The following is a 25,981-nucleotide window of genomic DNA, read 5'->3' on the forward strand; positions in this document are numbered from 1 at the left end:
TTTTTTTTTTTTTTAACAAAGCAGCTGATATTGCCATAGTGGACTGCTGACTCGCTTTCACCCCAAAATGGCGGAAACGCAGGGCCGCTGCTGGGCGCCGGTGTTTCAATGGAACGTTCTATTGAGTGTCGCTTCTTGTTAGTGTTTATTCTTTGCCCGCGTTCAAAAGCTCCTCTGCAAGGACCCTTGAACGACTGAGCCTGAGTCAGTGCCTGATTGGAAATCATACCATAAAAAATAGCTTGTGTAACATCAACCATAAAATAAGTCATTTAATATATTTTACATTATGTATCACGTGATACAACCAAAGCATCAGGTGGATTTGCCTGTTTTGAACTAGATACCATGACTGGAATAGGAGATGTAGACAGTAGTGGGGGCATGACGAGGAATACAGATCTATTTAAAAATGGAAAACGTTTACATTTTTAAATTCCTTTTGTTTCATCACTGTCTCCAATTACGTAACCACTGCAAGATCTAAACATTTAATATTTGACAACTGTTTTACGAAAGAAATGTTAAGCAACCAACAGTCGGATTTCCAGTGATGCAAACTACTCTTATCTTATAATTTTATCAAATCACCATTTTGAATTGAAATATTTATATGATTCATGTAATTCATAACTGAATGTTGCAAGACGAAACATTTTGCATGTTTGACATACAAATAAGAGTGAATGTGTGCATATTTTAAAATAAAATACATTTTATTTTTAAAAAAATAAATAAATAAAAAGACATCAAGACATATTAATGGCCTTGCTTTACACGAACACACACAGGCCTATATACAGTCAACTGCAAAATTATTGGCATCATGAAAATGATCTTAAATGAACAGATTTCAAAAACAACACATGCAATAAATGATATTTTGGGCTTAAATTAAAGGATACACTGTGTATCTTTATTTTTACACAGCTTTTTGGAACAAAATAATGTTTTCTGTGACACAATTAAAGACACTGGCAGCTCCATTATTGATATTTGGTAAATCCTCCTCTGACACGAATAGCAGCACTGAGATCATAACAATGTTGGAGAACAGCTGCTGAGGAATATTGGACCACACTTCCATCCAGAACACTTCCAGTTCCTTTACATTCTTGGGGCTTTGCTTGTCAACTGCCCTGTTTAATGCAAACCACAGGTTTTCAATAGGGTTCAGATCTTCAAAGCCATTGTAAAACTTTGATTTTGTCCTTTCTGTATGTATTTTGATGTGTGTTTGAGGTCGTTATCTTGCCGAAAGGTCCAAGTTTCTGGCAGAGGCAACCAGATTTTGGATTAAAATTTCCTGGTATTTGTTAGAGTTCAATATGCCATCAGTCTTCACTAGCAGCAAAACATCATGGACCACCACCATATTTCACAGTGGGAGCAGGTGCTTTTCTTTATGCACTGCCTTTTTATCACCAAACAAATATGGCGGATATGTGCATGACCAATAAGTTAAATTTGTATCTCATCTGAACATATCACATGATTAAGGTCAAAGTTACAATAAAGTTTTGCAAAGTTCAAGCATTGTATTTTGTGGCTTGCTTTTAGGAAGGACTTTTTAGTGGATTTTGAAATGTGAAAAGCCCAAAGTTCAACTAAATGATGCTTTCCCAAAACCGTGATCATTGCCTCTCTTACCATCCTCCTCACTGTATGTGGGAATACTATGTGCATCTGTGCAAATTTTCAACTGTCCCATACTTTTAAATGTTTAATAATCGCCCTAAAAGCTCATTTAATTGCTCATTTCAATTGACTACTTTTTATAATCTGTGCAGCTCTCTGGCTTTACTAATGTTGATGGATGACAAAAAGGATTTAACAAAATGTGCAACCTCATATTTATACCCCTGGACAACAGGAAATGGTCACAAACAAAATGGTGCCAATAATTTTGGTCCATATGTTTTTTAAAAGAATACACTATTCTCAGAGGTGTAAAGTACTTGAGTAAATGTAATTAGTTACTGTACTTAAGTATCTTATTTACATTTTTCATGGCAGCTAACTTTTTCTGCAGCAGTTTGTTTCTGATATAAGCGATATCGCCATCTAAGGGCACTGAAGGTACTATATCTTGTGCATTTTGCCTTTACTCACCCAAACTTGTCAACAAGGATGCTTTACGTGAATGTGAGTGCATTAGCAGGTATTTGCTGATCGCAGGTGTTTGATTTATTAGATGAGGAAATGACTGCAGCTGGTGATGAGGCTCAAACCAGCACATACAGTAGACTTTGACTATTTAATTTTACTTAACATTGTTTTATTGATCCGCTATATATTGACAAGACCGTTTTGAAGGATATTGGTTATGGCATACTTATGAGTTTGTAGACGTTTAAAAGGTTGTTGTGTCGACCTTGATTTATTGCAACATTGAGGTTTTTTGATTTTGGTTATTTTGATTTTAGAAAATAAACTTGATTTCTCATCTTACTAATCAATTGTTTCTTATTTTCATGTCTCTCAGGGCTAGTGCATCTCTGAGCCTAGATTCAGCACGAGTAAAATGCTTAAGTACTGTTAAAATCAGATACTTTAAGACTTTTACTCAAGTCATGTTGGAATTGGTTACTTGTAACTTGTAGTGGAGTCATTTTTGATGTAAGGTATCAGTACTTTTACTCAAGTATGGTTTTCAGGTACTCTTTACACCTCTGACTATTCTTAAAATGAAACATCACTTTTGTAGGAATGATTTCTACTAAATTAACAGTAAGCAATTTCTCCAAACAGTGTGAGGAAGATTTAAAATATTATATGTAGGGTTTATTTTATAACTCTTTTTTGTGTAGTTTTTTTGAGGGGTGCCAATAATTTCGGAGTTGACTGTATAGCCTATATTACTTTTTGTTCCCTCTTCAAAATGTGAGAGTTCTCTGTTTAAGGACTACAACAAATGGCTGGTAGGGACTACAACGAGGTTCTTCCCAGGTTAGTGACATCAAAAAACCTTGAATTTACATAAATCCCATCCTCGACAACACACAACAAAGGTATTTTGGCTGCGTGAGATTGTCCAGCTTTGTTGTTGTTGAGCGACCGAAGCGTGAGCTGTTAAAGCTCCGCCCTCTTCTGGAAAGGGGGCGGGAGCAGCAGCTCATTTGCATTTAAAGGGACACACACAAAAAAGGTGTGTTTTTGCTCACACCCAAATAGGGGCAAATTTGACAAGCTATAATAAATGATCTGTGGGGTATTTTGAGCTGAAACTTCACACACACATTCTGGGGACACCAGAGACTTATATTACATCTTGTAAAAAAGGCATTATAGGTCCACTTTAAATGAGAAAATAATTCAAGAAGAAGATGAACAGTCTGATGGGAACCCAAGCATAACAGCGAGCACAGACAGGAGTGAGGAAGATTTGAAATAATATATGTAGGGTTTATTTTATAACTCTCTTTTTTGTGTAGTTTTTTTGAGGGGTGCCAATAATTTCGTAGTTGACTGTATAGCCTATATCACTTTTTGTTCCCTCTCCAAAATGCGTCAGCGAGAGAGAGGCATTCCAGTATAGATTCCAGTCACTATATGATGAAGGCAGATTTGAATGGAAAGCTTGAATTGCCTTTTCAGGACAAGAGTATTCTCCATTACTGATTGGGGCATTTTTATGTCAAATCTTCAGTATTTACAGCATTTGCTGAAAATTCAGTAACAGGCTGTTACACATCACTGCATCCAGGGCGGACCAGCGGCGTGGTGACGTCACTGGGTGAGATCATGATCCGCCAATAGAAAGCGTGTGTTGTTCCTGCTTCCTGATGTTGAAGACTGCGCTGCAGGAGCGGATGCTGAGGATGAGGATGAGGATCTCGCGCAAGGTTCGTTTTCTGTTCGCTTTGTAACATGACAGCGCATGGTGAATAACAACTAACTGCTCTGTCATCGGCATGAGGTTCTACTTCAAATACAGACGCCGTTTGATATTGAAATGGTGCAGGCCTAACGTTAGTAGTATTTAAGGTCATCGTCATCACAGTAAAATGAGGGGTCGCGCGTGACGTCACAGGCTGTATGATGGTGACTGCAGCTTCATGTCATTGTGTTGCTGCTGTTTCTGTGTGTTTTAGTGTGTCTGACTGAACCTGTACAGAATATTACCATAAAATACCACAATTATGCAAATGTGCCCTGTGCAAGACGAGTCTTTCAGTTGTTTTGTTTACATTAAGCCTGTGGTGATAACTCAAGCCTAACTGTGACAGTAATTATAGTGTTTTTGCAGAAACTATTATGATTGCCATGGTAAATTATACTATTAAGGTTTTTTTCCCTGCCATTCTGTCTTTCACTTTCATTTGACAAAAAACAAAACAAAAAAAACAAAACAAAAAAAAAAACACTGATGTGAGTTTTGCCACACCTCGACATATTTTGGTCATTATTTGCCAGTTCATATGCAGTGTTATTTTTGAATTAGATTTTATTATTATAATTAAAGTTTTAGTGTGTCTTCGTTATTTAGTACTTCGTCTTAAACTGAATAAAATGAGAAATATTTTCTTTCAATGTTTTATTCCAGGTAATGAAAATTGATTTTTTTTTATGGTTTTATTTTCAGTTAACATTAATAACTGTGTTCATACAATATCGGGCTTGTGAATTTAATAATATGTTGTTGTACACTGTACCCTGTCAAATGCTTAGCAACACCCTAGCAACTACCGAGAATACCCTAGTAGAAACTGTATAGCAACACCCTAGAAACCACAACGAGTACCCTAGCAAGTAGCATTTTTGTGGCATTTTACCTAAGTTACTGTATAGTTACAAATAATACAAATCTTGCTTTGATCTAATGCTGTTCTTGCACATTTGTGTGTGTGTTGGTCATGTACAGTGATTTGGCAGTTCGTCCCTAAACTTGGGTCCTAATGAGCACTTACAGTAATACTGCAATATTTTAAGCTGCTTTGTGTATCATGAAAAGAGCTGTAAATAAAATTAACTTGATGCTTTGTTAGGAGGATAAACTTTACAGGATCGCAGTCATTCTTCATCAGATAACTTCGGAAGCTTGCTTCTGCCGTGAAATAAAAAAGGTAATTGCGACTTTTTATCTCACAATTCTGACTTTTTTTCTCACAATTGCAAGTTATAAAGTTAGAATTGCGTTCAAAGTCAGAATTTTGTGACATAAAGTCAGAATTGCGAGATATAAAGTCAGAATTGAGTGATATAAAGTCAGAATTGTGAGATATAAAGTCAGAATTGCGAGATATAAAGTCAGAATTGCGAGTTATAAAGTCAGAATTGTGTGATATAAAGTCAGAATTGTGAGATATAAAGTCAGAATTGTGAGTTATAAAGTCAGAATTGTGAGATATAAAGTCAGAATTGTGAGTTATAAAGTTGGAATTACCTTTTTAATTTTTTTTATTTAGTGGCAGAAACAAGCTTCCATAGATAACTGTTCTTCTGCAGTATAGAGTGAATATGAACTTGTGCGTTTGGTTTTATTCAGGATAAAGCCAGATGATCAGATGGAAACACACGGCTGTTTTATGTGACAGAACTCAGGGGTCACAAAGGTGAGTCGTGCATTGTGTTTATTTTTACAAACTCTCACTATTATACTATTACTAGTCTATTACTCATAAACAGATAGTTCAGACTCTAGATTCTGACTGGATGTGAAATGACTGACATACACACACCTGTAAGGCTCATCAGTCTGATTCATGCTCATGGTGCTCATTAGCTGTAAACAAATAATTCTGCTTTGAATTAACCTCTTAGTTACAAGTTCTTCCTCGTTTTGGACAAATCCTGCTCTGTACTTTCACATCACTCTATGTAAATAGCATAAAACAGTCCTGCCCACAGATGAACCATGTTATAAATAGTATTGCAGAATACCAGTTTGCACATACAGCATTTGATAAATAATGAACGAATGGATATATATATATATATTTTCTCTGTGTGTCGCGCAGGTGGACACTGGCCTCGCTCTACATGTGTGTGAAGGCAAGAGAGACCGGAGGACTTCTGGAGGGTTTTTAATTACCAGAAATGTGCCACTTCAGAAGTGTTTTCACAACTACAGATCCGTCGTCTGGTTCTGGTTCCTGTGGACATTTGCCCTTCATAGCTGATAGACAAATATGGCGAAAAAAGACTATCTGCTAGATGCAGCCCAACAGATTCGAATGGCGCTGGACCGGGAAGTCAATGAAGATTATGAGGCGGCGTTCAGCTACTATAAGAATGGAGTCGATCTGCTGCTCAATGGAGTTCAAGGTGAGTGTACACTTTACTGTTGCGTCCTTCGGCTTTATGACTGCTAAAAGAGCTCGTCAAATTATATGGTGATTGAAAATTACTGGCAGTGTGAAAAACACTTTTGGACCTGGAGGTTTAAAAACACTTTTGGCCTCAACTGCACTGCAAAAACTAAGTGCAAACTCATTGCCTTGATTCATTCAAGGTAAACAGAAGTCTTTTTTACCAAAAAGTGATTATTCTTTACTTATCCTTACTGTTGTCAGTCACCAAACTTTCAGTAGTCGTTATCAATCCAAGTAAAATTTCATGTATCAATTCAGTACCATAAATCTATTGGATATATTTAAATGTAAATATTTGGAAATTAAAAAAAATGTAATTAAATGTTTATGCTGATAATCAAAATTATAAGTAAATAATACATTTGGCACGCTGTGGTGGAAGGAGTAGTTGAAGTGAGGATCTGATTTTAAAGGGGTGGTTGATTATGATTTCACTTTTTTTAACTTTAGTTAGTGTGTAATGTTGCTTTCTGAGCATAAACAACATCTGCAAAGTGACGACGCTCGAAGTTCAATGCAAAGGGAGATATTTTCTTTTACATTATTTAATTATTTTTTAAAGACTACAACAAACGGCTGTGTTGTTGCCAATCTGTCATTTTACGCCGGACTGCTTCACAAACGAGGGTCAATTTAACGCTGGATTTGCACAAAAGATTAACATGACGGCACATGCTGGTTGAATCAACTCCACAGCAACTACATAAATTTATCCACTAACCATTCAGAAACGTCCAGTTTCATTCTAAATGTTGTAACTTCTTCCTGAGTCTCTCCATCAGTGTCGACTCCGGTTTGAACAATGTAAGGCTGAACACTTTTGTCATTTTGTCTGCGTGAGATTCTCCAGCTTTGTTGTTGTTGAGCAACCAAATCGCGAGCTGTTAAGCTCCGCCCTCTTCTGGAAAGGGGGCCGGGAGCAGCAGCTCATTTGCATTTAAAGGGACACACACAAAAACGGCGTGTTTTTGCTCACACCCAAATAGGGGCAAATTTGACAAGCTATAATAAATGATCTGTGGGGTATTTTGAGCTGAAACTCCACAGACACATTCTGGCGATAACAGAGACTTATATTACATATTGTAAAAAGGGCAGTAAAGGTCCCCTCTCAACGAGAAAAAATTCCAAGAAGATGAACAGTCTGATGGGAACTCAAGCATAACAGCGAGCAAAGACATGCATAGACAGGAGTGAACTGAAACACAGAACTATGAATAGACAGAGTAAATGAGGAACTAAAGAAGTCAGAATCAGTAACTGAGGGTTAAGAAAATACAACCGTGAAAACAGAAACTAAACCACAGGAAATCAAAGAAAGGTACAACGGCAGATACATGACAAAATTAAAACAGCAGGTTGCCTTCAAATATTTTTCAGTTAAGGAAGCATTGCTTTAAAAGGGTTTTTTGACATATCAGATTTTTTTCATCCATTCATTGCTATGGGTATTATCACAATGTCAATCATTGCAAAGTTTTGGGGGGGATGTCACTCCCCAAACTTTAGCAGCAAGAAAAATAAAAACGTGTTATAAACAGAAAGCAGGCAAAGTGTGCTACCTTTATAATCACTTCAGTTCAGCACAAACTCAGTTTTAAACTCTTGCGAAAACTCCCGTTATAATCAATAAAGCCGTCTATACTTCACAATCAGTCTCTTATTTGCATCGTGTTCAGGGTTAATCTCAAGTGTTTCATTGGAGGTTGCTTGACTCAAATCTTTCCCATTGTAAATTGACCCTGAAAGTGAACAATCTTGATTATTGAATTTGGCCTTAAATTCTAAGTCTAAGGAGCATAAATGTGCAATATGAACATTTACACTGTAATGTGAACTAGAGATTTTGTTCGAATGAGCAAGGAACATCATGAGCTGAGAGGTTTCGGTAACATTTAATTTGTTAACATTAGTTAACACTAACAATGAAAAATACTTTTAGAACATTTCTTAATCTCAGTTAATGTTATTTTCACCAATTTACTAATACATTATTAAAATCAAAAGAGGTTTCTGTTAATATTATTTAATGGACCTGAGCTGACATGAACTAACAATGAACAGTTGTGTTTTTTAATAGCTAATGTTAACAAAGATTAATAAATGCTCTAACGAATGCTTTGCTCATTGTTAGTAGCTAACGTTAACTAATGAAACTTTATTGTAAAGTGTTACAGAGGTTTCCTTAAATGTCAGCATAAACACAATTTGCGCTGTGGTTAAAACACGATAAAAATTGATAAAAAATAAAAACGGGTGGTTTTGCAATACCAATACACAGAGATAATCACTCAAAAAAAAAAAAAAGAAAAATAAAACTTCACAAATGAAACTTAACTTGAACACCTCTGATTTATGAGGTTAGAACTGTTGCGTATTTCCTAAATAAATAGATTACAGTCCACAAATAAATCTAGAGAACTTTAATTCACAGACAGAAAGAATGACATCCATAAATATGTTATATTATTGTCAGGTGTCTGGTGTGTTCTAGTCAAAACACACAAAGAAGTACTAATTCAATGTCTTTAATAAGTAAACTGTGAGAGTCTTGCACCGAATGAATTCCCGCTTCTGACCAGAAGATGGCGCTGAAGCTGAATCATTCATTCATCCACGTTCCAAACCGCTGGTCCAATGTGGCTACAGCATAATATACCAGTATAAGTTCCTTTTTAAGTGATTATTAAATTGTTTAATAAAAGTTTACACATAGTTTCCATGACAGATTTCAAGATAAATATTTCCATCTTACTACTGGAGCTGCCAGTTTTCTTAGTTTCAAATGATTATTAAACAGCAGGCACAAAATATGCAAAAGCGACAACCCTTCCGGCGCACTCAGTGTCTGAATTTACCCACTCATTTTCAGTCACTCCCTCAAGTGGACTATATTTATGGAGTAATGTAGGAAATAGTGAATGAGGGTATACGGGGTGATTTCGAACACAGCCTAGTTCAACATACAAATGGCAGGGAACAGGAACATAACAGAACCAAAATACAATGAAACTAAACATAACTGTTACAATTATGAGTTGTATCAAAAATAATTAAATTCACAAATAAATTACTGAAAAAAAATATTTACAAATTTGTATTAATGTCACAAACATCAACAAACTCTACCTGGCATTCATGTGTGGACCGTGTACATTTGTGTCCTCAGACATTATTTTGTTATTAATTGTTGTGGAAAAATTTCATCTCTGTATATCAGAGTTGAAGATATTAGTTTCATTTGTGAGCATTTGTTTATAAGGAAAAATATAATTTGTATTTGCTTATGTTTCGATTCCACCTGTTGCCAACCAGAGATTTGAAAACAGAATAATATAATATCTTATGAAAAGAGTTTCACTGTAAACAGAAAAGAAGCAAATGTAGGTTAATCTGTACATCATTTAAACCATAGAATGTTTAAATGATGATTTTGATTTTTGGATCTAAAGGAAAACAAAAACTCTTGCATCCTCTGAACTTTCTGGGAACTGTATTTTTTGATAATTTTGATAATTACATGACTTAGATTGGAAAAGAGCAAAAATGTGTCAGCTAAGATGGCAGATGTAGGATAGAGAACATGCAACATATATCTCCACACTAATGCAGAGTCTTCTGTGTCTTACAGTGGATCCAAATAAAGAGAGACGTGAAGCCGTGAAGCGGAAGACCACTCAGTATCTGAAGAGAGCTGAGGAGATCTTCATCTCTTACTTACAGGACAACATCTCTAAAGGATCCACTCATTTAGGAGTAGGTGACAAGTGTGCATGATGAGATATCTGTTCAGGCTCCCAATTGAACATGATTTTCTCTTTTTGATGTGAGTTTTTTACTTTTATGGCCGCACTACCACAACTTAATGTAGATAAGTAACTTTATTCACTTATTAAAAGTTAAAACTTTATTTTTTTCCCCCATGATTTTTGTTAAACTTTTATTAAATTGTTCAATAACTTTCATTATTTCAATCAATTAGACATGCTTTTTTGATTACTAAAATTTAATTTAACAATTAAAATGGAATCCAGAAAAATTTTAATGAAAAACAAAAAAATGGAATCCCACACAACACTAACTGCCGATTTCGTTCTGTTTATTAGTCCGCGCTTAAGTTTTGTCATCTGACGCTTTAAATACTCAAACTCTTTAAAGCAGAATGGATTCTGATTGGCTGTCGATGTTTTCATCGTTTATCAGCTGGAGAGAATCACTGAAAGTCATTCCTCTGTGTTGTTGTAGTTGTGGTGTGGACTTTGCTTTTCTCTTAAATCTTACCTTATACTTATCGTTATAGTTATCGTCCTTGGAGTGAACAGGTCTTAAGTGGGTAGTTCTTGGCCAGATGCAATGTGAACCAGACCTTTGCTATTAATTAATATTCTGACTTTATGAGGACCGATATAACATACAGGCCATGGTCTGTTTATTTTTCTCTGACTCATGTTCTTTTCCTGCTCATCAGGGTTATAGTAGCTTACGGTTTCGGTCGATCAGACATCTAAGTTCGCCGGTGGAGAATCTGGCGATGTGCAAAGTCATTGGAATCATTGATAAGGTATGTGTGAAATATCTGCTCCTCTCATGCTCTTCATGGTTTACAGCTAGTCAGTCATTTCTCTATATGCCAGGAAGTCATTGGAAGTGCAGTAGTTATAACAGTTATAAATGTGTGTCTTCCACAGGTGCTGACGGTTGAAAGTCTGATAAGCAAGGAGACATTTATTGTTAAGGTAGGCATTTGAAACAGAAGTATTCTAATGTATGGGTTTCAGAAATGAGTTGGAATCAGGCCATCCGGTCTCTGGGAATACCTTGCGTCTTCTGTTATTACCGCACGTCTGCTTGGATTGATCCTGTTAAAAGCTGCTGTCTGAATCTGAGTACAAACTCGTCTGGGGTTACTGAAACCAGACACTTGAGATATTAGAATTGGCCTGCTACAGCTTAAATAGATACCACAGAGACAGGTGGACAAAACAAAAAAGTCATTTGAAACCAGTAAACACTGAAGGAAATACAATAAATACTACCATGCTGGTCAAATAATTTACAATTGTAATAATATATCATTATTTTTCTGCATTACATTAATGAAAATAAGATTTAAAAAAAAATATATATATATTATTATTATTAAAATAAATACTCAACATAGTAATCCAGAAATCACATTATTTTCTGTATAGTGCCACAGGTCTGTTACATTTATGGATTTGGCAGATACCTTTATCCAAAGTAACTTACATTGCATTCAAGCTATTCTTTTTTTTTTTTTTTTTTTTGTAATTCATGCATTCCCTGGGAATCAAACCTATGTCCTTGCCGTTGTTAGTGCCAAGCTCTACTGTTTGAGCTACAAAGCAGAAATTCTTTTTTTTTTTTTGTCAAAGCACAAGTGACCTTGTTCTTGTGGTTATGCTCAAACAGAGCAGGTGCTGTATGTATGAATAAGGCATGCCCATGCTGCCTTCCTTTTGGAACAGGCTTTGATTTAGGAGCTAATTTATGTTGTCTTAAAGGCTGTCTAAAGAGGCAGTTTACTAGGTTTTGAAAAAAAGGGCCTAATTCTGGTGTGAAAAATTCTGCTTGCTGGACAGAGTTTACCCAAGTCCAGCTGGGAGAGTCGTGAGAGGTCGACCATCATTCCTCAGGGAGTGCCCTTCATGGTGAAGCTGCTAAAATACTATGTCAGTGAAGACACTGTGTTCCTTCATCTAGAACATGTTCAAGGTGAGTGGCACTTTTCACGTTATATATTGTTCCAAAGTAGTTCGATATCGTATATACCCAGTGAACAAGACAAATGTGACAGTGGCAAGGAAAAACTTCACAAGATGTTGATGAGGAAGAAAACTTGGAAGGAGCCAAGAACCTGCTGGGGAACCCAACCATCTTATACAATGAATATGAGAATCGTCTTGGTTGAACAGATGGGGTTCACTTAAGCTGAGTGTGTCTGTGGGCCTGTTTACACCTGGTATTAAGATGCATGTTGGTCGATCGGATCACAAGTGGACGACACTAAATACAGGTGTAAAACATTTTGAGCTTGTCCACTTTCAACCACTTCCAGGGGTAATCGAAAACGGATTACATTCATGGTGTAGATGCTCATATGGTCGAATGTGTTCAAACAGCCACTAAAGACCGCCTACTCTCCACCTACTGAAACAATAAACATTATGGAAAGCGCTCTAGCCAGACGGGATTTAAACTTTGCCGGCTGAAGCCATAAGTTTGGTTTGAAGATGAAAAACATACTAAGCATAATGTCCTCTAAACATTTCTGTTTTCTAACATGCACTTACCGTGTGCAGCGCAGTCTCGCTGCTGTTAGAGCAGAAACGAAAGCTGCTGCTCTCTGTATGTTTTCCTGTAGTCTCCGGGCATGTTCATATGCAAATGTGTCTCTCATGTCCACTTGTGATCCAATCGACCAAATGCATCTTAATATCAGGTGTAAACAGGGCCTGTGTCTCAAACATCACCCAGAAGGCTTTTCCAGTGCTTAAGATCCATATATGATAAGACCCTACATTCTCTTGATTTTGTAAGTTCTATTAAAGGGGACCTAAAATAACCCCTTTTACAAGATGTAATATAAGTCTCTGGTGTCCCCAGAATGTGTCTGTGAAGTTTCAGCTCAAAATACCCCACAGATAATTTATTATAGCTTGTCAAATTTGCCCCTATTTGCCACAAGTCACAATCTTGAGCTAAAACACATTCCAGAGTTTCAGAATTGACTGTGAGGGATTAAAATGTTCCATGTTTGTTCAGTGTATAAGTTGTCTTTAGACTTGAAAGGCTTGACAGCAGCTAGGAAACATATAAGTAATCAGTATAATGAATATGGCAAAAAGCAAAAAGTTAGAGACTCCCGGAAGAAGAGGCACACCTTCATAAAAATACACATGTACACACTGTGAGAATGCTGGTCCAGAAAACATAATAGAGGAACTAATACAAGTGGTTTTAATGGTAACAGATTTATGAAAGAGAAGGCATTCTTATACAATATATATACTGTATATTCACACAAATAAATACATTAAATAAATAATAAACTTAAAAATATATGTATAAACAAAGCAGAATATGGAAAGATGATGTAGAAAGATGGGGAGGTAACTCCATCTTGGAGTCAGGGGAGCTCTTCACAATATCAAAATAAGGGGGACCATATGTCTCGAAACTTACATTTCGAATCTCGAGTCATGTATTTAATCTTTTCCAACTGAATGTAAGACATTACTTCTTTTATCCAGATGCTATGTATGTGTTGGAGGGTCTACCCTTTTCCGCTGAAATAATATTAAGCACCTTGCCAGTAGTGTAGTGAAGGCGATAACAGAGCAAATGTCTTTTCTGAGTTCTATACCTTCGGGTACAACACCAAAAATGCCCATTAAGTGATGAGGGGCAATCTGAATACCATACATATGATTATATGATTAGAAAATCCCCCTCCAAAACTCTTCCAGCCCAGGACACAGCCAGAACATATGGGCAGTTGTGGCAGGTGATTGCGAACACCATGCAGGGCTAACACCATGCAGGGCTAACATTCGGGTAAATCTTGGCTGGTTTGGAGTTAGTGAAATGAAGCCTATGAAGAACCTTAAATTGAATTAAGCCTTGTCTTGCACAGGGCGAAGAAGAGTGCACCTGATTTAAAGCATCTTCCCATTCTCCATCTGTAAATTCTCTGCCCAAATCACTTTGCCAGGCTTTATGAATATCATGCAGGTTTTGTGGCTCTATAGATGTTATAATTAAGTATATGCTTGAAATGAGTCCCCTGCTATGTTGGTTCAGATCAAGCAATGTCTCAATAGGTGTGGCACGTGGTATTCTTGGGAAGGAGACAAAAATTTTATTTACGAAACTCCTAATCTGCAAGAATCTAAAAAAGTGGGACCTAGGTAAAGCAAAATTATGTCTAAGCTCTTCAAAAGAGCAAAATGTATTATCTAAATATAAATCTTTTAGGAGCCAAATCCAACTCTCCTCTCAGACACAAAAAGCAGAGTCCACATAGGATGGTGGGAATAGACAGTTAGAAACAATAGGACCTAGAATGAAAGTTGACAGTAAACCAAAATTTTTAGAGTGTGAGTCAGTACAGGATTAGGGAAGGAGATATAATTTTCCCCCACCAGGGGGGAGTGAATAGCAAACTAGGAGGCTAAGTTTGAAGTTAGTACATGATTGTTCCCCTTGCACCCACAAAGCGGTATTTTGAGGATCTACACCAATAGATTATTTTCTGAAAATTACTTGCCCAATAATAAAATAAAAAATTAGGTAGCACCATTCCTCCTTGACATTTTAAACTCTGTAAAAAAGTCTTCCTAATGCGAGGGGTCTTATTCTCCCACAGGAAGGAAGCGATTAGATTCGCCAGATTAGTAAAAAAAAAATCTTACTGATAAAAATAGGAATATTCAAAAATAAATATGCAAAATGAAATTTTATGCTCTGTACCATGCCGTGTAATACCTTTAATATTAGAAGACTGATGGAGCGCAGCAGCCAAGGGTTCATTTGATATGGCAAATAACAAGGGAGAGAGAGGGCACCCTTGCCTGGTGCCCCGGTGTAGGGGGATATACTTAGAGTGTACATGGTTTGTACACACTGAAGCAACCGGGGAGATATATAACAGTCTAATCCATGAGATTAGGTCTGCAGGAAAACCAAACTATTTAAGTGTGTTAAAAAGGTATTCCCACTCTACTCTATCGAACGCCTTTTCAGCGTCGAGAGAGATTACTGCTTCATGTTCACCTGGGGGACAATTTGTGTATATTACATTATATAGGCATCATAAATTATTAAAGGGGTTACAGCCTTGAATAAAACCTGTTTGGTCATTTGAAATTGTAGTAGGGAGAATGGGTTCCAGGCGTAATGCAAGAATTTTGGATACAATTTTGAAATCCACATTCAGAAGCGAGATTGGCCTGTATAATTTGCAACGAGTAGGATCCTTGCCTTCCTTTGGGATAAGAGAAATTGAGGCTTGTGTAAGTGTTAAAGGAAGAGTTCCTGTATTAAAGATTCATTATAAACTGCCACAAGAAGCAGGCAGAGTAAAGTTGCAAACTTCTTATAAAACTCTATCGGGAAACCATCAGGTCCTGGAGCTTTACTGCTCTGCATTGCCGCAATAGCCTCCGTAACTTCTACTGCAGCCACAGGTCTGCCCAGGTCAGAGTTAAGGTCCGAATTAATAGTTGATAAATTAATTTTTTTAAAGAAGGAGTCTAAAATTGCAGAATCATTAGGGTACTCTGAAGTATATAGGTTAGAATTAAAATGGACAAAGCTGTCATTAATATCCTGTAGAGTATATGCCATGGATCCAGATGGGGCCTTAATTTGAGTAATCATTTTCAAATTATTTAATTGACGAGACTGAAAAGCTAGTAATTCACTGGCTTTGTCCCCAAATTCGTAAAATGTATGACAGGTTTTTAACAACCTCTTCTCTTCCTGTGTAGTTGACAGCAAGTTATATTCGGACTGAAGACTTATTCTTTCTTTATATAAGCGAGGGCAAGGAGAGATGGCGTACTGTTCATCCAGCCTGTTAATGGTTTCTGAAATATCCCTGCTCACAACGACATATAGTTTGACAGCTTTGCTTTTCTACAGGTGGAAGACTCTTTTCCAGACTTCACAGGGTCAGAAGTGAAGCAGTCAGGGAGTATCCAGAGTGCTTCAGCCCCAACCAGCACAAGATCTACCTGAAGAACAGCTACACTCTCCCTTCTCTCCACCAGGAGATTTACCTCAATGAGAATTGTGAGAGAACTACACCTCTTGAGAGGGCAGGGAGCCCAGCTGATCATTGTCGTGAGAACTGTAGAACCCGTTCCTACTGTGAAGATACGGGGCGCCAACAGGGGGGTTCTCCAGGCTTGTATGCAATGAGGACAGATAATGCGCTTCCTTCTGATGGTTCACACAATGTTCTTAATTCTTTACCTCAGGATAATGTCCCTCTTCCCGTTCATCCCTGTGTGATTGTGGACACTCGGGATCCTCTTGATGTCACTTCTGACCTTCTAGGAAATGATGTTCGCATTGAGCGGATTGACTCTTGCATAGATCTAAACAAAGCTTGGAATTCTTTAGAACCTGCTCAGGATTGTAAAAATTTCACTGTTCCAGGATCAAACTCGGATATTCTAGGATTCAGCAGTGCAGCTCAAATTACTTCAGCCTCTTTATTTGGTGAAAACGCACAACCAACCCTTTGCAACACAGTTGATGTACTTCCACAGAGAGTTCGGATAGTTCCCAACACATCACATTTACCTCCACGAAACCAAGCACATGATGGATTTGCTCATGAACAGGGTGTTACTAACTGTAAACCCAGTGAAAATGGACAGCTTTCACAATTTGTGGCTGAATTGAGCAAAGTCAGTTCTCATCGCAATCCATTTGAATGTACAACTCAAAAGCAAGAAGGTATCTCTTTAGACTGCACAAAGATGAGTTCTCGGGTGAACACTGTTGATATGGTGAGGGAGGTTGGGAAGGAGGACATGGAAAACTGGCATATATTCAGCCCTTCATATAAACAACCACAACTTGGCATGATATCCTTCCCATCGGCACCTACTACAGACAGCTCCTTTTGGAGTGAGACTAAACTAGAAGACTATCAGATGGAACAGCTGGTGAAGGTCGACGGCTTGGACCATTACACCCAAATTAAGGCCAAGAATGGCAAATGGAAGTGGGGTAGACAGGGACTCCCCGAGGAAAAGGTGCGACTGTGGGGGGCTCAGATTCTGTTGGCCTTGGAAAGTCTTCACGAGCAGGGCATCATGTGTCAGGACCTCAACCCAAGAAATGTTCTACTTCGCAGCAGTGGTATGTCTTCTAATGCCATGTCTTTAGCCTTTGAACTGATCCTGCGGGCCACTGTCCAGTAGTTATGTTTGATTCATGAACAAATCCTTATTTTAAGCCAATAACTGGTGGAGTCGGTTCACAGAATCAAACTGAATCGAACATTTGGTCCTGGTTGGTGATGCAAGATTCACATCCGAAGTAGCACACACACACTCCTGGCGCAGCACCGAATGAGCCAATAAGCATGTCCAGAAATGAATGAATCAAACCTACAGGCAGAGATGAAAGTCAGCTTTTCTGATAACCAGTCAGTTGAGTCATTTCTTTTTGATTAATTAATTTTGAATCAGTTCTTTGGTTCAATAACCCATCTGGACATGCTCATATGCTCATTTGGTGCTGCAAAAGGAGCGTGCATGCTATTTTGGATGTGCACCTTGCATCATCAACCCGGAAATAAACTTAGATTCAGTTTTATTCTGTGAAGCAGCTCGACTGGTTAATTTGCTTAAAAGAACATCACTACTGTCCAGCAGAGTTTAGCTCTAACCCTAATTAAACACACCTGAACAAGCTAATCATGGTCTTCAGGATTACTAGAGAGTTTGATTGGGGTTGGAGCTAAACTCTGATGACAGTTGCCCTCCAGGACCGGAGATGAAAAGCCCTGTTCTAAGCATTTTAACATTGAAACCATACATATATATAATCCTGCTCCTGGATGGCTACCATCTTCCAGAGTTCAACTCCAACCTGCTCTTAACACACCTGAAACTGCAAATCACAGAATTACTTGAAAATAACAGGCAGGTGTGTTGGAGCAGGTTGGAACTGATATCTGTAGGAAGGTAGCCATCCAGGAGCAGCATTAGCTAACCTTGAACTCTACATTGACAATGCCATTAATATTTAACTCCTCATGTAGAATTTTATTCAGTTATCTGATATATTAAAGGAAAAGTTCACCCAAAAATGAATTCTTCCATCATTAATTCACCCATAAGTGCATGCTCTTTGCATGCTCTATATAAAGAAATGAATGGAGATTTACTGTCAAGATCTGAAGGGAAAATTCCTTGATTCAGTTAAAAAATGGCAGATTTAGATGCGTCACACCAGGTTTGACATTGTTACCAAACAGCATTGGTTCATCATCATTAGACTGTGATGGCTTTGATTGAATATATGTGACAGCAAATGAAACTTGAGAGGTGCAGTGGAGAGGGAAATTATCAGTGTTTAATGAATTAAATTTCTGTCTGTTCCTCACACAAAGCATCATATAACTTGGAATATAGGGTTTATTATCTTTTATGGAACTATATTGTCATTTCATTGTATGGAAAAGAGCAGCTCAGACATTCGGTCTAACATCTCTTTTTGTGTTTCATGAAAGGAAGACAACAGGTTTGGAATGTCATTCTAGTATCTTAAAACAGTTGTTCAAATATATTGCTCACAGGTGAGGCATGTCTTACGTACTTTGGACAGTGGACGGAAGTTCAGCCTGAAATTAACCCGAAAGCAATGGAAGAGATGTACTGTGCACCAGGTAAAACATTTCAATTGGTTTTTCACAATCACATCAAACTGCAACATTTCTAACACACATTCTGTTCTCTTGAGATGTAATAACTAGATTTTTTACTAACTTGGAGCAGAAATTGGAGGTGTGTCGAAAATCACAGAGGCATGTGATTGGTGGAGTCTTGGAGCTTTGTTATATGAGCTTCTTACCGGCATGGTAAGCAAAGTTCTTTTTATTTCTGTTTAAAAAATAAAGAATTTAAAACTAACCCAAGAATGACTGCAAATGTTGGATTGTTGGATGAGCCACCTTAACAATGTATTTATTAGTGAAAGTAAATTTATTCTGTGTTTTGTCATGTATAGAGTCGCCTTTGAACAAAATCTACTACTTCAATTTTATGGCGTATCAAAACGTTATTTATGTTATTCGACTGAACAGGACAGGTTATCTTAAGACTCTGAGTGATTAATACGGCTGATAATGCAATGTCTCATTCCCTCCTCTCAGGGAACCAGGGTTACACGAGTAACCAGAAACGTTCCCTTTTGAGTTCGGTTCACTCTGCATTGTGCCAGTAGCTGACGCTATGGGGATTGTATAAAATCACGCCATAGTAATAGCGAGGAGTCAACAGATAAAAACATAGTTGAAACCTTCCACAGCACTACAGGGAAAGGGCAATACTGACACCATGGGCAATGTCACAGATGCTCTGATTAGTCAAGCACAATTAGTCAAGCTTAAGCACTATAAGCATGAAGGCAGAAAGGCTGAGGTGGCGCCAGCACTGCCCAAACTCAGAATAAGAAATATACACCCTGACTGAAGTCCATCTTATGTCGGTTGTCGTAAGATGAGAGCAGCGGTATCCCTTCTTTGAAAACTAAATTGCGTGCAGCTGTCGGCCCTCCCACACTGACAAAACTTGTGATTTGTGAACGAAGATACATTAAATTTGTAAAACCTGCCGAATGTGTTTGCCGTTGCCCATCCCGCTGCCATACAAATATCTTGAATTGACACCCCTTTTGTCCAAGCCTATGAAGATGCCATTCCACTAATAGAGTGAGCCTTGACGCCAATAGGGCAGTCCATTCCCTGAGATTCATATGCCAGTGCGATTGAGTCCACAGTCCATTTTGAAAGCCACTGCTTTGATACTGGCTGCCCCTTCGCAAGTCCACCACAACAGACGAAGGGCTCTTTAAGCACTCAATGTATATATGTAGCGCTCGAACTGCTCCCCTTCAGACCCCACCTCTGGAGGGAAACTCGACAGCGTTATGATCTGGGCTCTGAAAGGGGTTGAAAGCAATTTTGGGAAATATACCTTCCTAGGTTTTAGGTTGACCCTGCAATCCCTGGGTCTGAACTCTAAGCAAGACGCTTCTATTGACAGCACTTGCAGATTCCCAACACTCTTTACTGAAACCAATACCAGCAAGATCGTCTTCAGAGAGAGCGCTTGCAGATTAGTTTACTGTAGAGGCTCAAAAGTAGGTCCTGTCAGAGCTCTCAGTACAAGCGACAGGTCCCAGATTGGTACAATGGGTGGCCGAGGGGGATTCATCCACCTTGCACCTCTCAGAAAACTTATCACCAAATCACATTTACCTGGTTTGTCGTAAATCCATTGGTCATACACTGTAATCACTGCCACATATACTGAGTGTGGAAGGTGCGCATCCACCCTCTAAGTGGGCAGCTCTAAGTGGGTGAAATGCAGAAAACAAATTCCGAGTATGGGACACCAGTATGGGCTACACGCCGTATTACTTTTACTTTTAAGTGCTCTTGTAGAAAAGCAAGGATAATGGGCAAGGGGCAAGATATGGGCTCCTCACGCCGTTCTTTGCACCAGGTTGTGAAAACCTTCCATTTACTTGGATAGAAAAGATGTGTGGAAGTGGCTCTCACCTCTGATATGGTAAAAAGCACATTCTCGAGAGGTGTGCCAGTTACTCACTCAGTCACATCCGTCCGTACGGTCGTCATTTCTTCCATGGAGCTCCAGCTACTCTCTCTCTGACGCTGCTGTGGACATAATATCCTCATCGTTTTCAGATGTGCCAAAAGATACCACATTGCGGACTCCAGGGGAGGGGCGAGTGCTAGCTTCCCTAAAAGACACTGAAGAAGATGGCTCAGATGGACGATGGCTCAGGCATTGAGCCGAATGGAGCTAGTTACTCCCTCCCAAGCAAATCTGCTTCTTCCGCAGCTTCTGAGCGGTGAGGGAAGCCGGTGGTTTGGAGTCAGAAGCTTCATCTCCCAGCACGAGAGCAAGCTGAGTGCGGAGAGAAAGGACTGTCAAGCGGACAGTGGGGGCAGTCCAAGCCACTAGGTGCTGTCTCCGCTAAATTCCTGTCTGAAAATTTAGTCCTAGCCATATCCCTAACCCTAAACCTAACCCTACCCATAAGTTATCCCTAAAATCAGAGGGAAATGATGGGTGAATAACACTGATGTAGAAGCACCTAACACTGGTTGTAAGCCTAAACTTGACATAAACTGTAAACTTGTCCCTCAAATCTGGTTGATTGGAATGTTGCTCCAGAATCAAGAAAGATGTTGATCCAGGAACATGTTGCACTTGGTGAAATCACGTTCACCTGGGCGTGACTCAGGCAGAGAACACAGCTATCGTGGTGATCCTTGTCTTTTAGAGGTCCCCCGCAGGAAGAACATGTCTCACAAAGCTTTGTTGTCAGCTACTGATGCAATATTGAGTGAATCGAAAAGGAACAGCAAATCTCCTTGGTCTTGAATGTGTTGAGACTTGTTTTCATTCGCTCAACTTTGTTTCTCTCCAGCCGCTGTGGCAGTGCCACCCTACAGGCGTTCACCCTCACACTCCCCTCCATATCCCAGAGTTCCTCAGTACTGCAGCCGCCTCACTTCTCACTGAGGTAACTCCTCTCTCAATACAAACTGATAAACAGTGTGTGCAGTGCTTGAGTGTTGAAGCTCCTTAGACATTTTTGTAAGGTTTTTTGGTTTTTGTAAATGTCATTCTTCTTAAGACTTAATCAAATTAGCTATGTTTCCATTCAAAGTTGAGAATTTAACTTGTGCACAAAATTGGAATATTGCATAAATCATTTGCAAATAAAGCACTGTTTCCATCCCATGTGTTCAAGAGAAGAAAATCATTACTTCCAGGAAAATTTGCGCAAAATATCTGTAATAAAAATTAAAGTTGCTGCAATCGGGGAACCCACTCTGGCTTTTTTCCTACGTCATAAATGACTTGCGCCAAACCAACATTTGAGATGCTGTGCAAAGTGATTGGTCTGCTGGTTAGTCCAGTTGTCCAATCATATCCTCTGCTGAGGCAAAGTCATGTTAGTTTCGAGGTATTTCTTCAGTAAATGTGTTTCCATCATATTTTATAAGCATGTCTTCTTGTCGGATAAAAAAAAAATATATATATGCATATGGTTTTTATGCACATTTTTAGAATTTATGTGCATCTTGGCTTTTCCATCCAGCAGTTTTTTAAGCGACATCACAAAATTCGCATAAAATTAGGTGGATGGAAACAGCTGTTGATGGATTGTTTGGCATTCAAATAAAAGCAACAAAATGAACTAGTGGTTTCTGAGTAGTCTGAATTTGGGCTTCCTTCGAACAACTTAAAATTATCATCAACATGTACATAAATATGTCTTAAAACACATGGGTATTGCATGGAATAGTAAGAACATGAAAGCAGTGTAAACTGTACTTATCAATTATCCGCATGTACATTATCTGTACTCATAAATGTGTTTGTGGTGTAAGACCATCTAATGCATTTCATATTGATATATAAACTCTTTTCTTTTCTATCTTTGTATTTTCTCCATTAAATGTGTCAGACTTGACAGTTCCCTGCATGCAAACGTTTTCTCTTTATGTTTCCCGCAGCTGCTCCAGTATGACGCGTGTTATCGCCTGGGATCAGGAGGCGGCGGCGTGAGCGACATCAAGTGCCATCCGTTCTTTACCTCCGTCCCGTGGCTCACACTCAGCCGGTCACTGACGCCGTAGTGCCTTCTGAAAGTATTCACCCCCTCCATTTGTTTCTGCCTGTTAAACCTCCAGATATTAAAGACCCTGTGTGTTGAGAACTGATGCGCAATATTCCTTACACTGAGTCACACTGAGTGTCCTCTCTTTAAAATGTATTTCCCCTTGAAAATAATTACTACACGATTTTGCAAATCTTTATTTGGCCTCATCTACCCAGCTAACAAAAATACATTCTAAAAATGTTTTACTAACGTTCCCATTAAGTTATGAAAACGTTATTTCTAAATGTTCTTAGAACGTTCAAAAAGTCTCATTTTTATTTGACCACACGGCAGAAACAGTGAATGAGGGTGAATCTTTACTGAAGCTCTGAAGTGGATCAGGATTTATGGATTCATCATGTACTTTTACCACCATCTGGTGGCAGCAGGAGTTATTTCTCCACATCAGCAGTTTTCTACATCACATCACAGACCTGCAGTGAAAGCAGTTGGATTGCAGGGAAGCCATATAAGAAAAAAACAATCATGCTTTTGTAAATCATAGTTAGGACATGAAAAGTCAAAATTATGACATACTAAGTCATATCTAAGAGATGAAAAGTCAGTGTGTCATCAGTGTGAGATGAAAATTAGATATATGACTTAAAGAGTAATAATTAGGACAAACTGACATACCAAGTATTATGACTTAAAAGTAGAAACTCTAACATAAAAAGTCAAAATTATGACATACTATGTCATATTTAATAGATGAAAAGTCAAAATTATGAAAGTCATAATTATGACAAAATCATACTAAGTTTACATTGTGACTTAAAGTACAAATTCTGACAAATACAAAATTCAGACATAAAAAGTCATAATCATGATATAGAAAGTCAAAAAGTTCGACTTTATCTCAATTTTTAACTTTCATAATTATGGCTTAGTATGTCAATTTTGACTTGTCATTATGACTTTTTATATCAATTATGACAAAAAGTAAAAATGGTGACACTCATTTAAGAGATGAAAAGTCGAAATTGTGACACTAAGTCGAGACCGACTTGAAAAGTAGAAATTCTGACTTAAAAAGTCAATTATAATATCAAAAGTCTAAATTATGACATACTAAGTCATATTTAATAGATGAAAAGTTAAAGTCATGAAAGTCATAAATAGGACAAAATCATACAAAGTCGACATTGTGATAAAAGTACAAATTCTGACAAAAATTCAAAATTCAGACATAAAAAGTCATAATTATGATATAGAAAGTCTAAATTATGACAGACAAAATTATGGCAAAAATTAATTATAACTTAAAAAATTATGAGTATGGCTTAGTGTGTCATAATTTCAATTTATGTCAATTTCGACTTTTTAATCTCATAATTATGGCTGTTTATGTTCATGATTTTTTCTTTATGTGACAGAAATGGGCTCCATTGAATCATGCTCAAATGTCTGGAAAATGAGTTGAAATGACAGTTATCACACACTTCTCACAGAAAGGGCCCTGCATGAAGCAAAAGGTCGATTCGGGGCATTGAAACTTTGTATTTGCTGTTCTGCAGATAAAATGCAATATTACTGAACACAAACATCTAATCATGTGTTCTGTCCTCTCCATTTTCGACTGAATGTCTTTTCTTGATCTCACGTGATTGCGTTGAATAAAACCACTCATTTCTTACTAGTTGTTGTGAATTATTACATAAGTGTCACAGCAAATAAATTAGCATGCCTGAGTCTGATTAGAAACTTATTTCATTAATGTGATCTTTTTATTTTTTTTCAAAAACCATCAATAACCTCGTGTTTGTGGAAGTGTAAAGCAGAGGTGTTTATGGTTTGTAATATTTTTAGGCGTGAGAATAACAAACCAAGTGACCTCAAAGCATCTTTAGCATGTGACCAAACTCTGAGCGCTTGTGACCACATCCGGCCCTGCGCATGAAGACATGGACGAGACTGCACTGTAACTTACTTTCATATTCTCCAGAAGCCTTGTGTGCGTGTAAAACACAACCACAAACACACACAGGCTCTGAAGGGTAAACCTCATCTGATGCTGCATTAGTAATATGTGTGTCCAGCAGCAGCATCAGACCCGTGTGGAGTCTGAACGTGCTTCATCCGACAGCAGCATCTGCATCACAAACCTTCTACCAACAGCCAGCTTTTAAGGGGTTAGTTCACCCAAAAATGAAATTTCTGTCATTAATTACTCACCCTCATGTCGTTCCACACCCGTAAGACCTTCGTTCATCTTCAGAACACAAATTAAGATATTTTTGATGAAATTCAAGGGTTTCTGAACCACACATAGTCAGCAACGTCATTGCACCGTTTGAGGTCCAGAAAAGTATTAAAGACATCGTTAAAGTAGTCCATATGACTGCAGTGGTTCAACCTTAATGTTATGAAGAGATGAGAATGACACAGAAGACAAGATATTGTTGCATAAAATCGTTATTTGTTTTTGCGCACAAAAAGTATTCTCGTCTCTTCATAACATTAAGGTTGATCCACTGCAGTCACATGACTGTTTTAAATACGTCTTTAATACCTTTATGGGCCTTCAAATTTGTTAACATCGCCGTGTGTAGGGAGGTCAGAAACCTCTCGGATTTCATCAAAAATATCTTAATTTGTGTTCTGAGGATGAGCGAAGGTCTTACGGGTGTGGAACGACATGAGGGTGAGGAATTAATGACTGAAATTTCATTTTTGGCTGAACTAATCCTTTAATATACATGTGCTAACAAAGAGAAAAACATTTTTTTTGAACACGTTACAAACCCGATTAGCAATCAATGTTCCTCATTTTAATGAAAATATGAAAAAATATGGAAAATGTATCCCTCTTTATCCAACATTAGGATGTTCTGGGCTTATCAAAATCCACCTCTTAAAAAAACGAATAAAAATGACAACAAACTAGTAAAACTTTGAAATTAAAATGAAATCAGAAAATATAAAATTAAAATATAATTCTAAATATTAACAAAAACCATAATAGTATATCAATAAGACAAAAAATAACCACGTCATGCATCAATCCTGATAAGCATATTTCCCCCTTTTAACTTTCCCTGCCAGCCTTCTTTTTTAAATTTTTTAAATTTTTTTTAAGTTGCTGGCCAGCGCCAGCATGTTTCATCATTTTCACAAAACCTTCATGGCCCCAAGAATATTTTGTTGTATTAATATCTTAACATGTAATATATCAAAGTAAGAACAGAGCCTCTGCTTTAAAA

General features: G+C 37.8%; 1 protein-coding gene across 2 annotated transcripts; it reads left to right on the top strand.

The window, feature by feature from the left end:
• Positions 1-3,752: 3,752 nt before the first annotated feature.
• rps6kl1 (ribosomal protein S6 kinase-like 1) lies at positions 3,753-24,414 on the top strand. Of its 2 annotated transcripts, none has more exons than XM_051866902.1 (12): positions 3,753-3,845; positions 5,489-5,555; positions 5,961-6,267; positions 9,946-10,070; positions 10,783-10,875; positions 11,003-11,050; positions 11,918-12,050; positions 15,981-17,210; positions 18,655-18,744; positions 18,851-18,936; positions 21,537-21,632; positions 22,633-24,414. In XM_051866902.1, exons 3-12 carry the CDS (start codon positions 6,132-6,134, stop codon positions 22,753-22,755), a joined length of 2,160 nt encoding a protein of 719 aa, XP_051722862.1. In that variant the 5' UTR covers positions 3,753-3,845; positions 5,489-5,555; positions 5,961-6,131; the 3' UTR covers positions 22,756-24,414. The 2 variants fall into 2 exon arrangements, with proteins under 2 accessions (XP_051722862.1, XP_051722863.1); XM_051866903.1 differs by having other exon boundaries at positions 18,854-18,936.
• The last annotated feature ends 1,567 nt before the right edge of the window (positions 24,415-25,981 follow it).

The sequence above is a fragment of the Ctenopharyngodon idella genome, chromosome 17 (assembly GCF_019924925.1).
Source record: "Ctenopharyngodon idella isolate HZGC_01 chromosome 17, HZGC01, whole genome shotgun sequence".
Taxonomy (NCBI): Eukaryota; Metazoa; Chordata; class Actinopteri; order Cypriniformes; family Xenocyprididae; genus Ctenopharyngodon; species Ctenopharyngodon idella.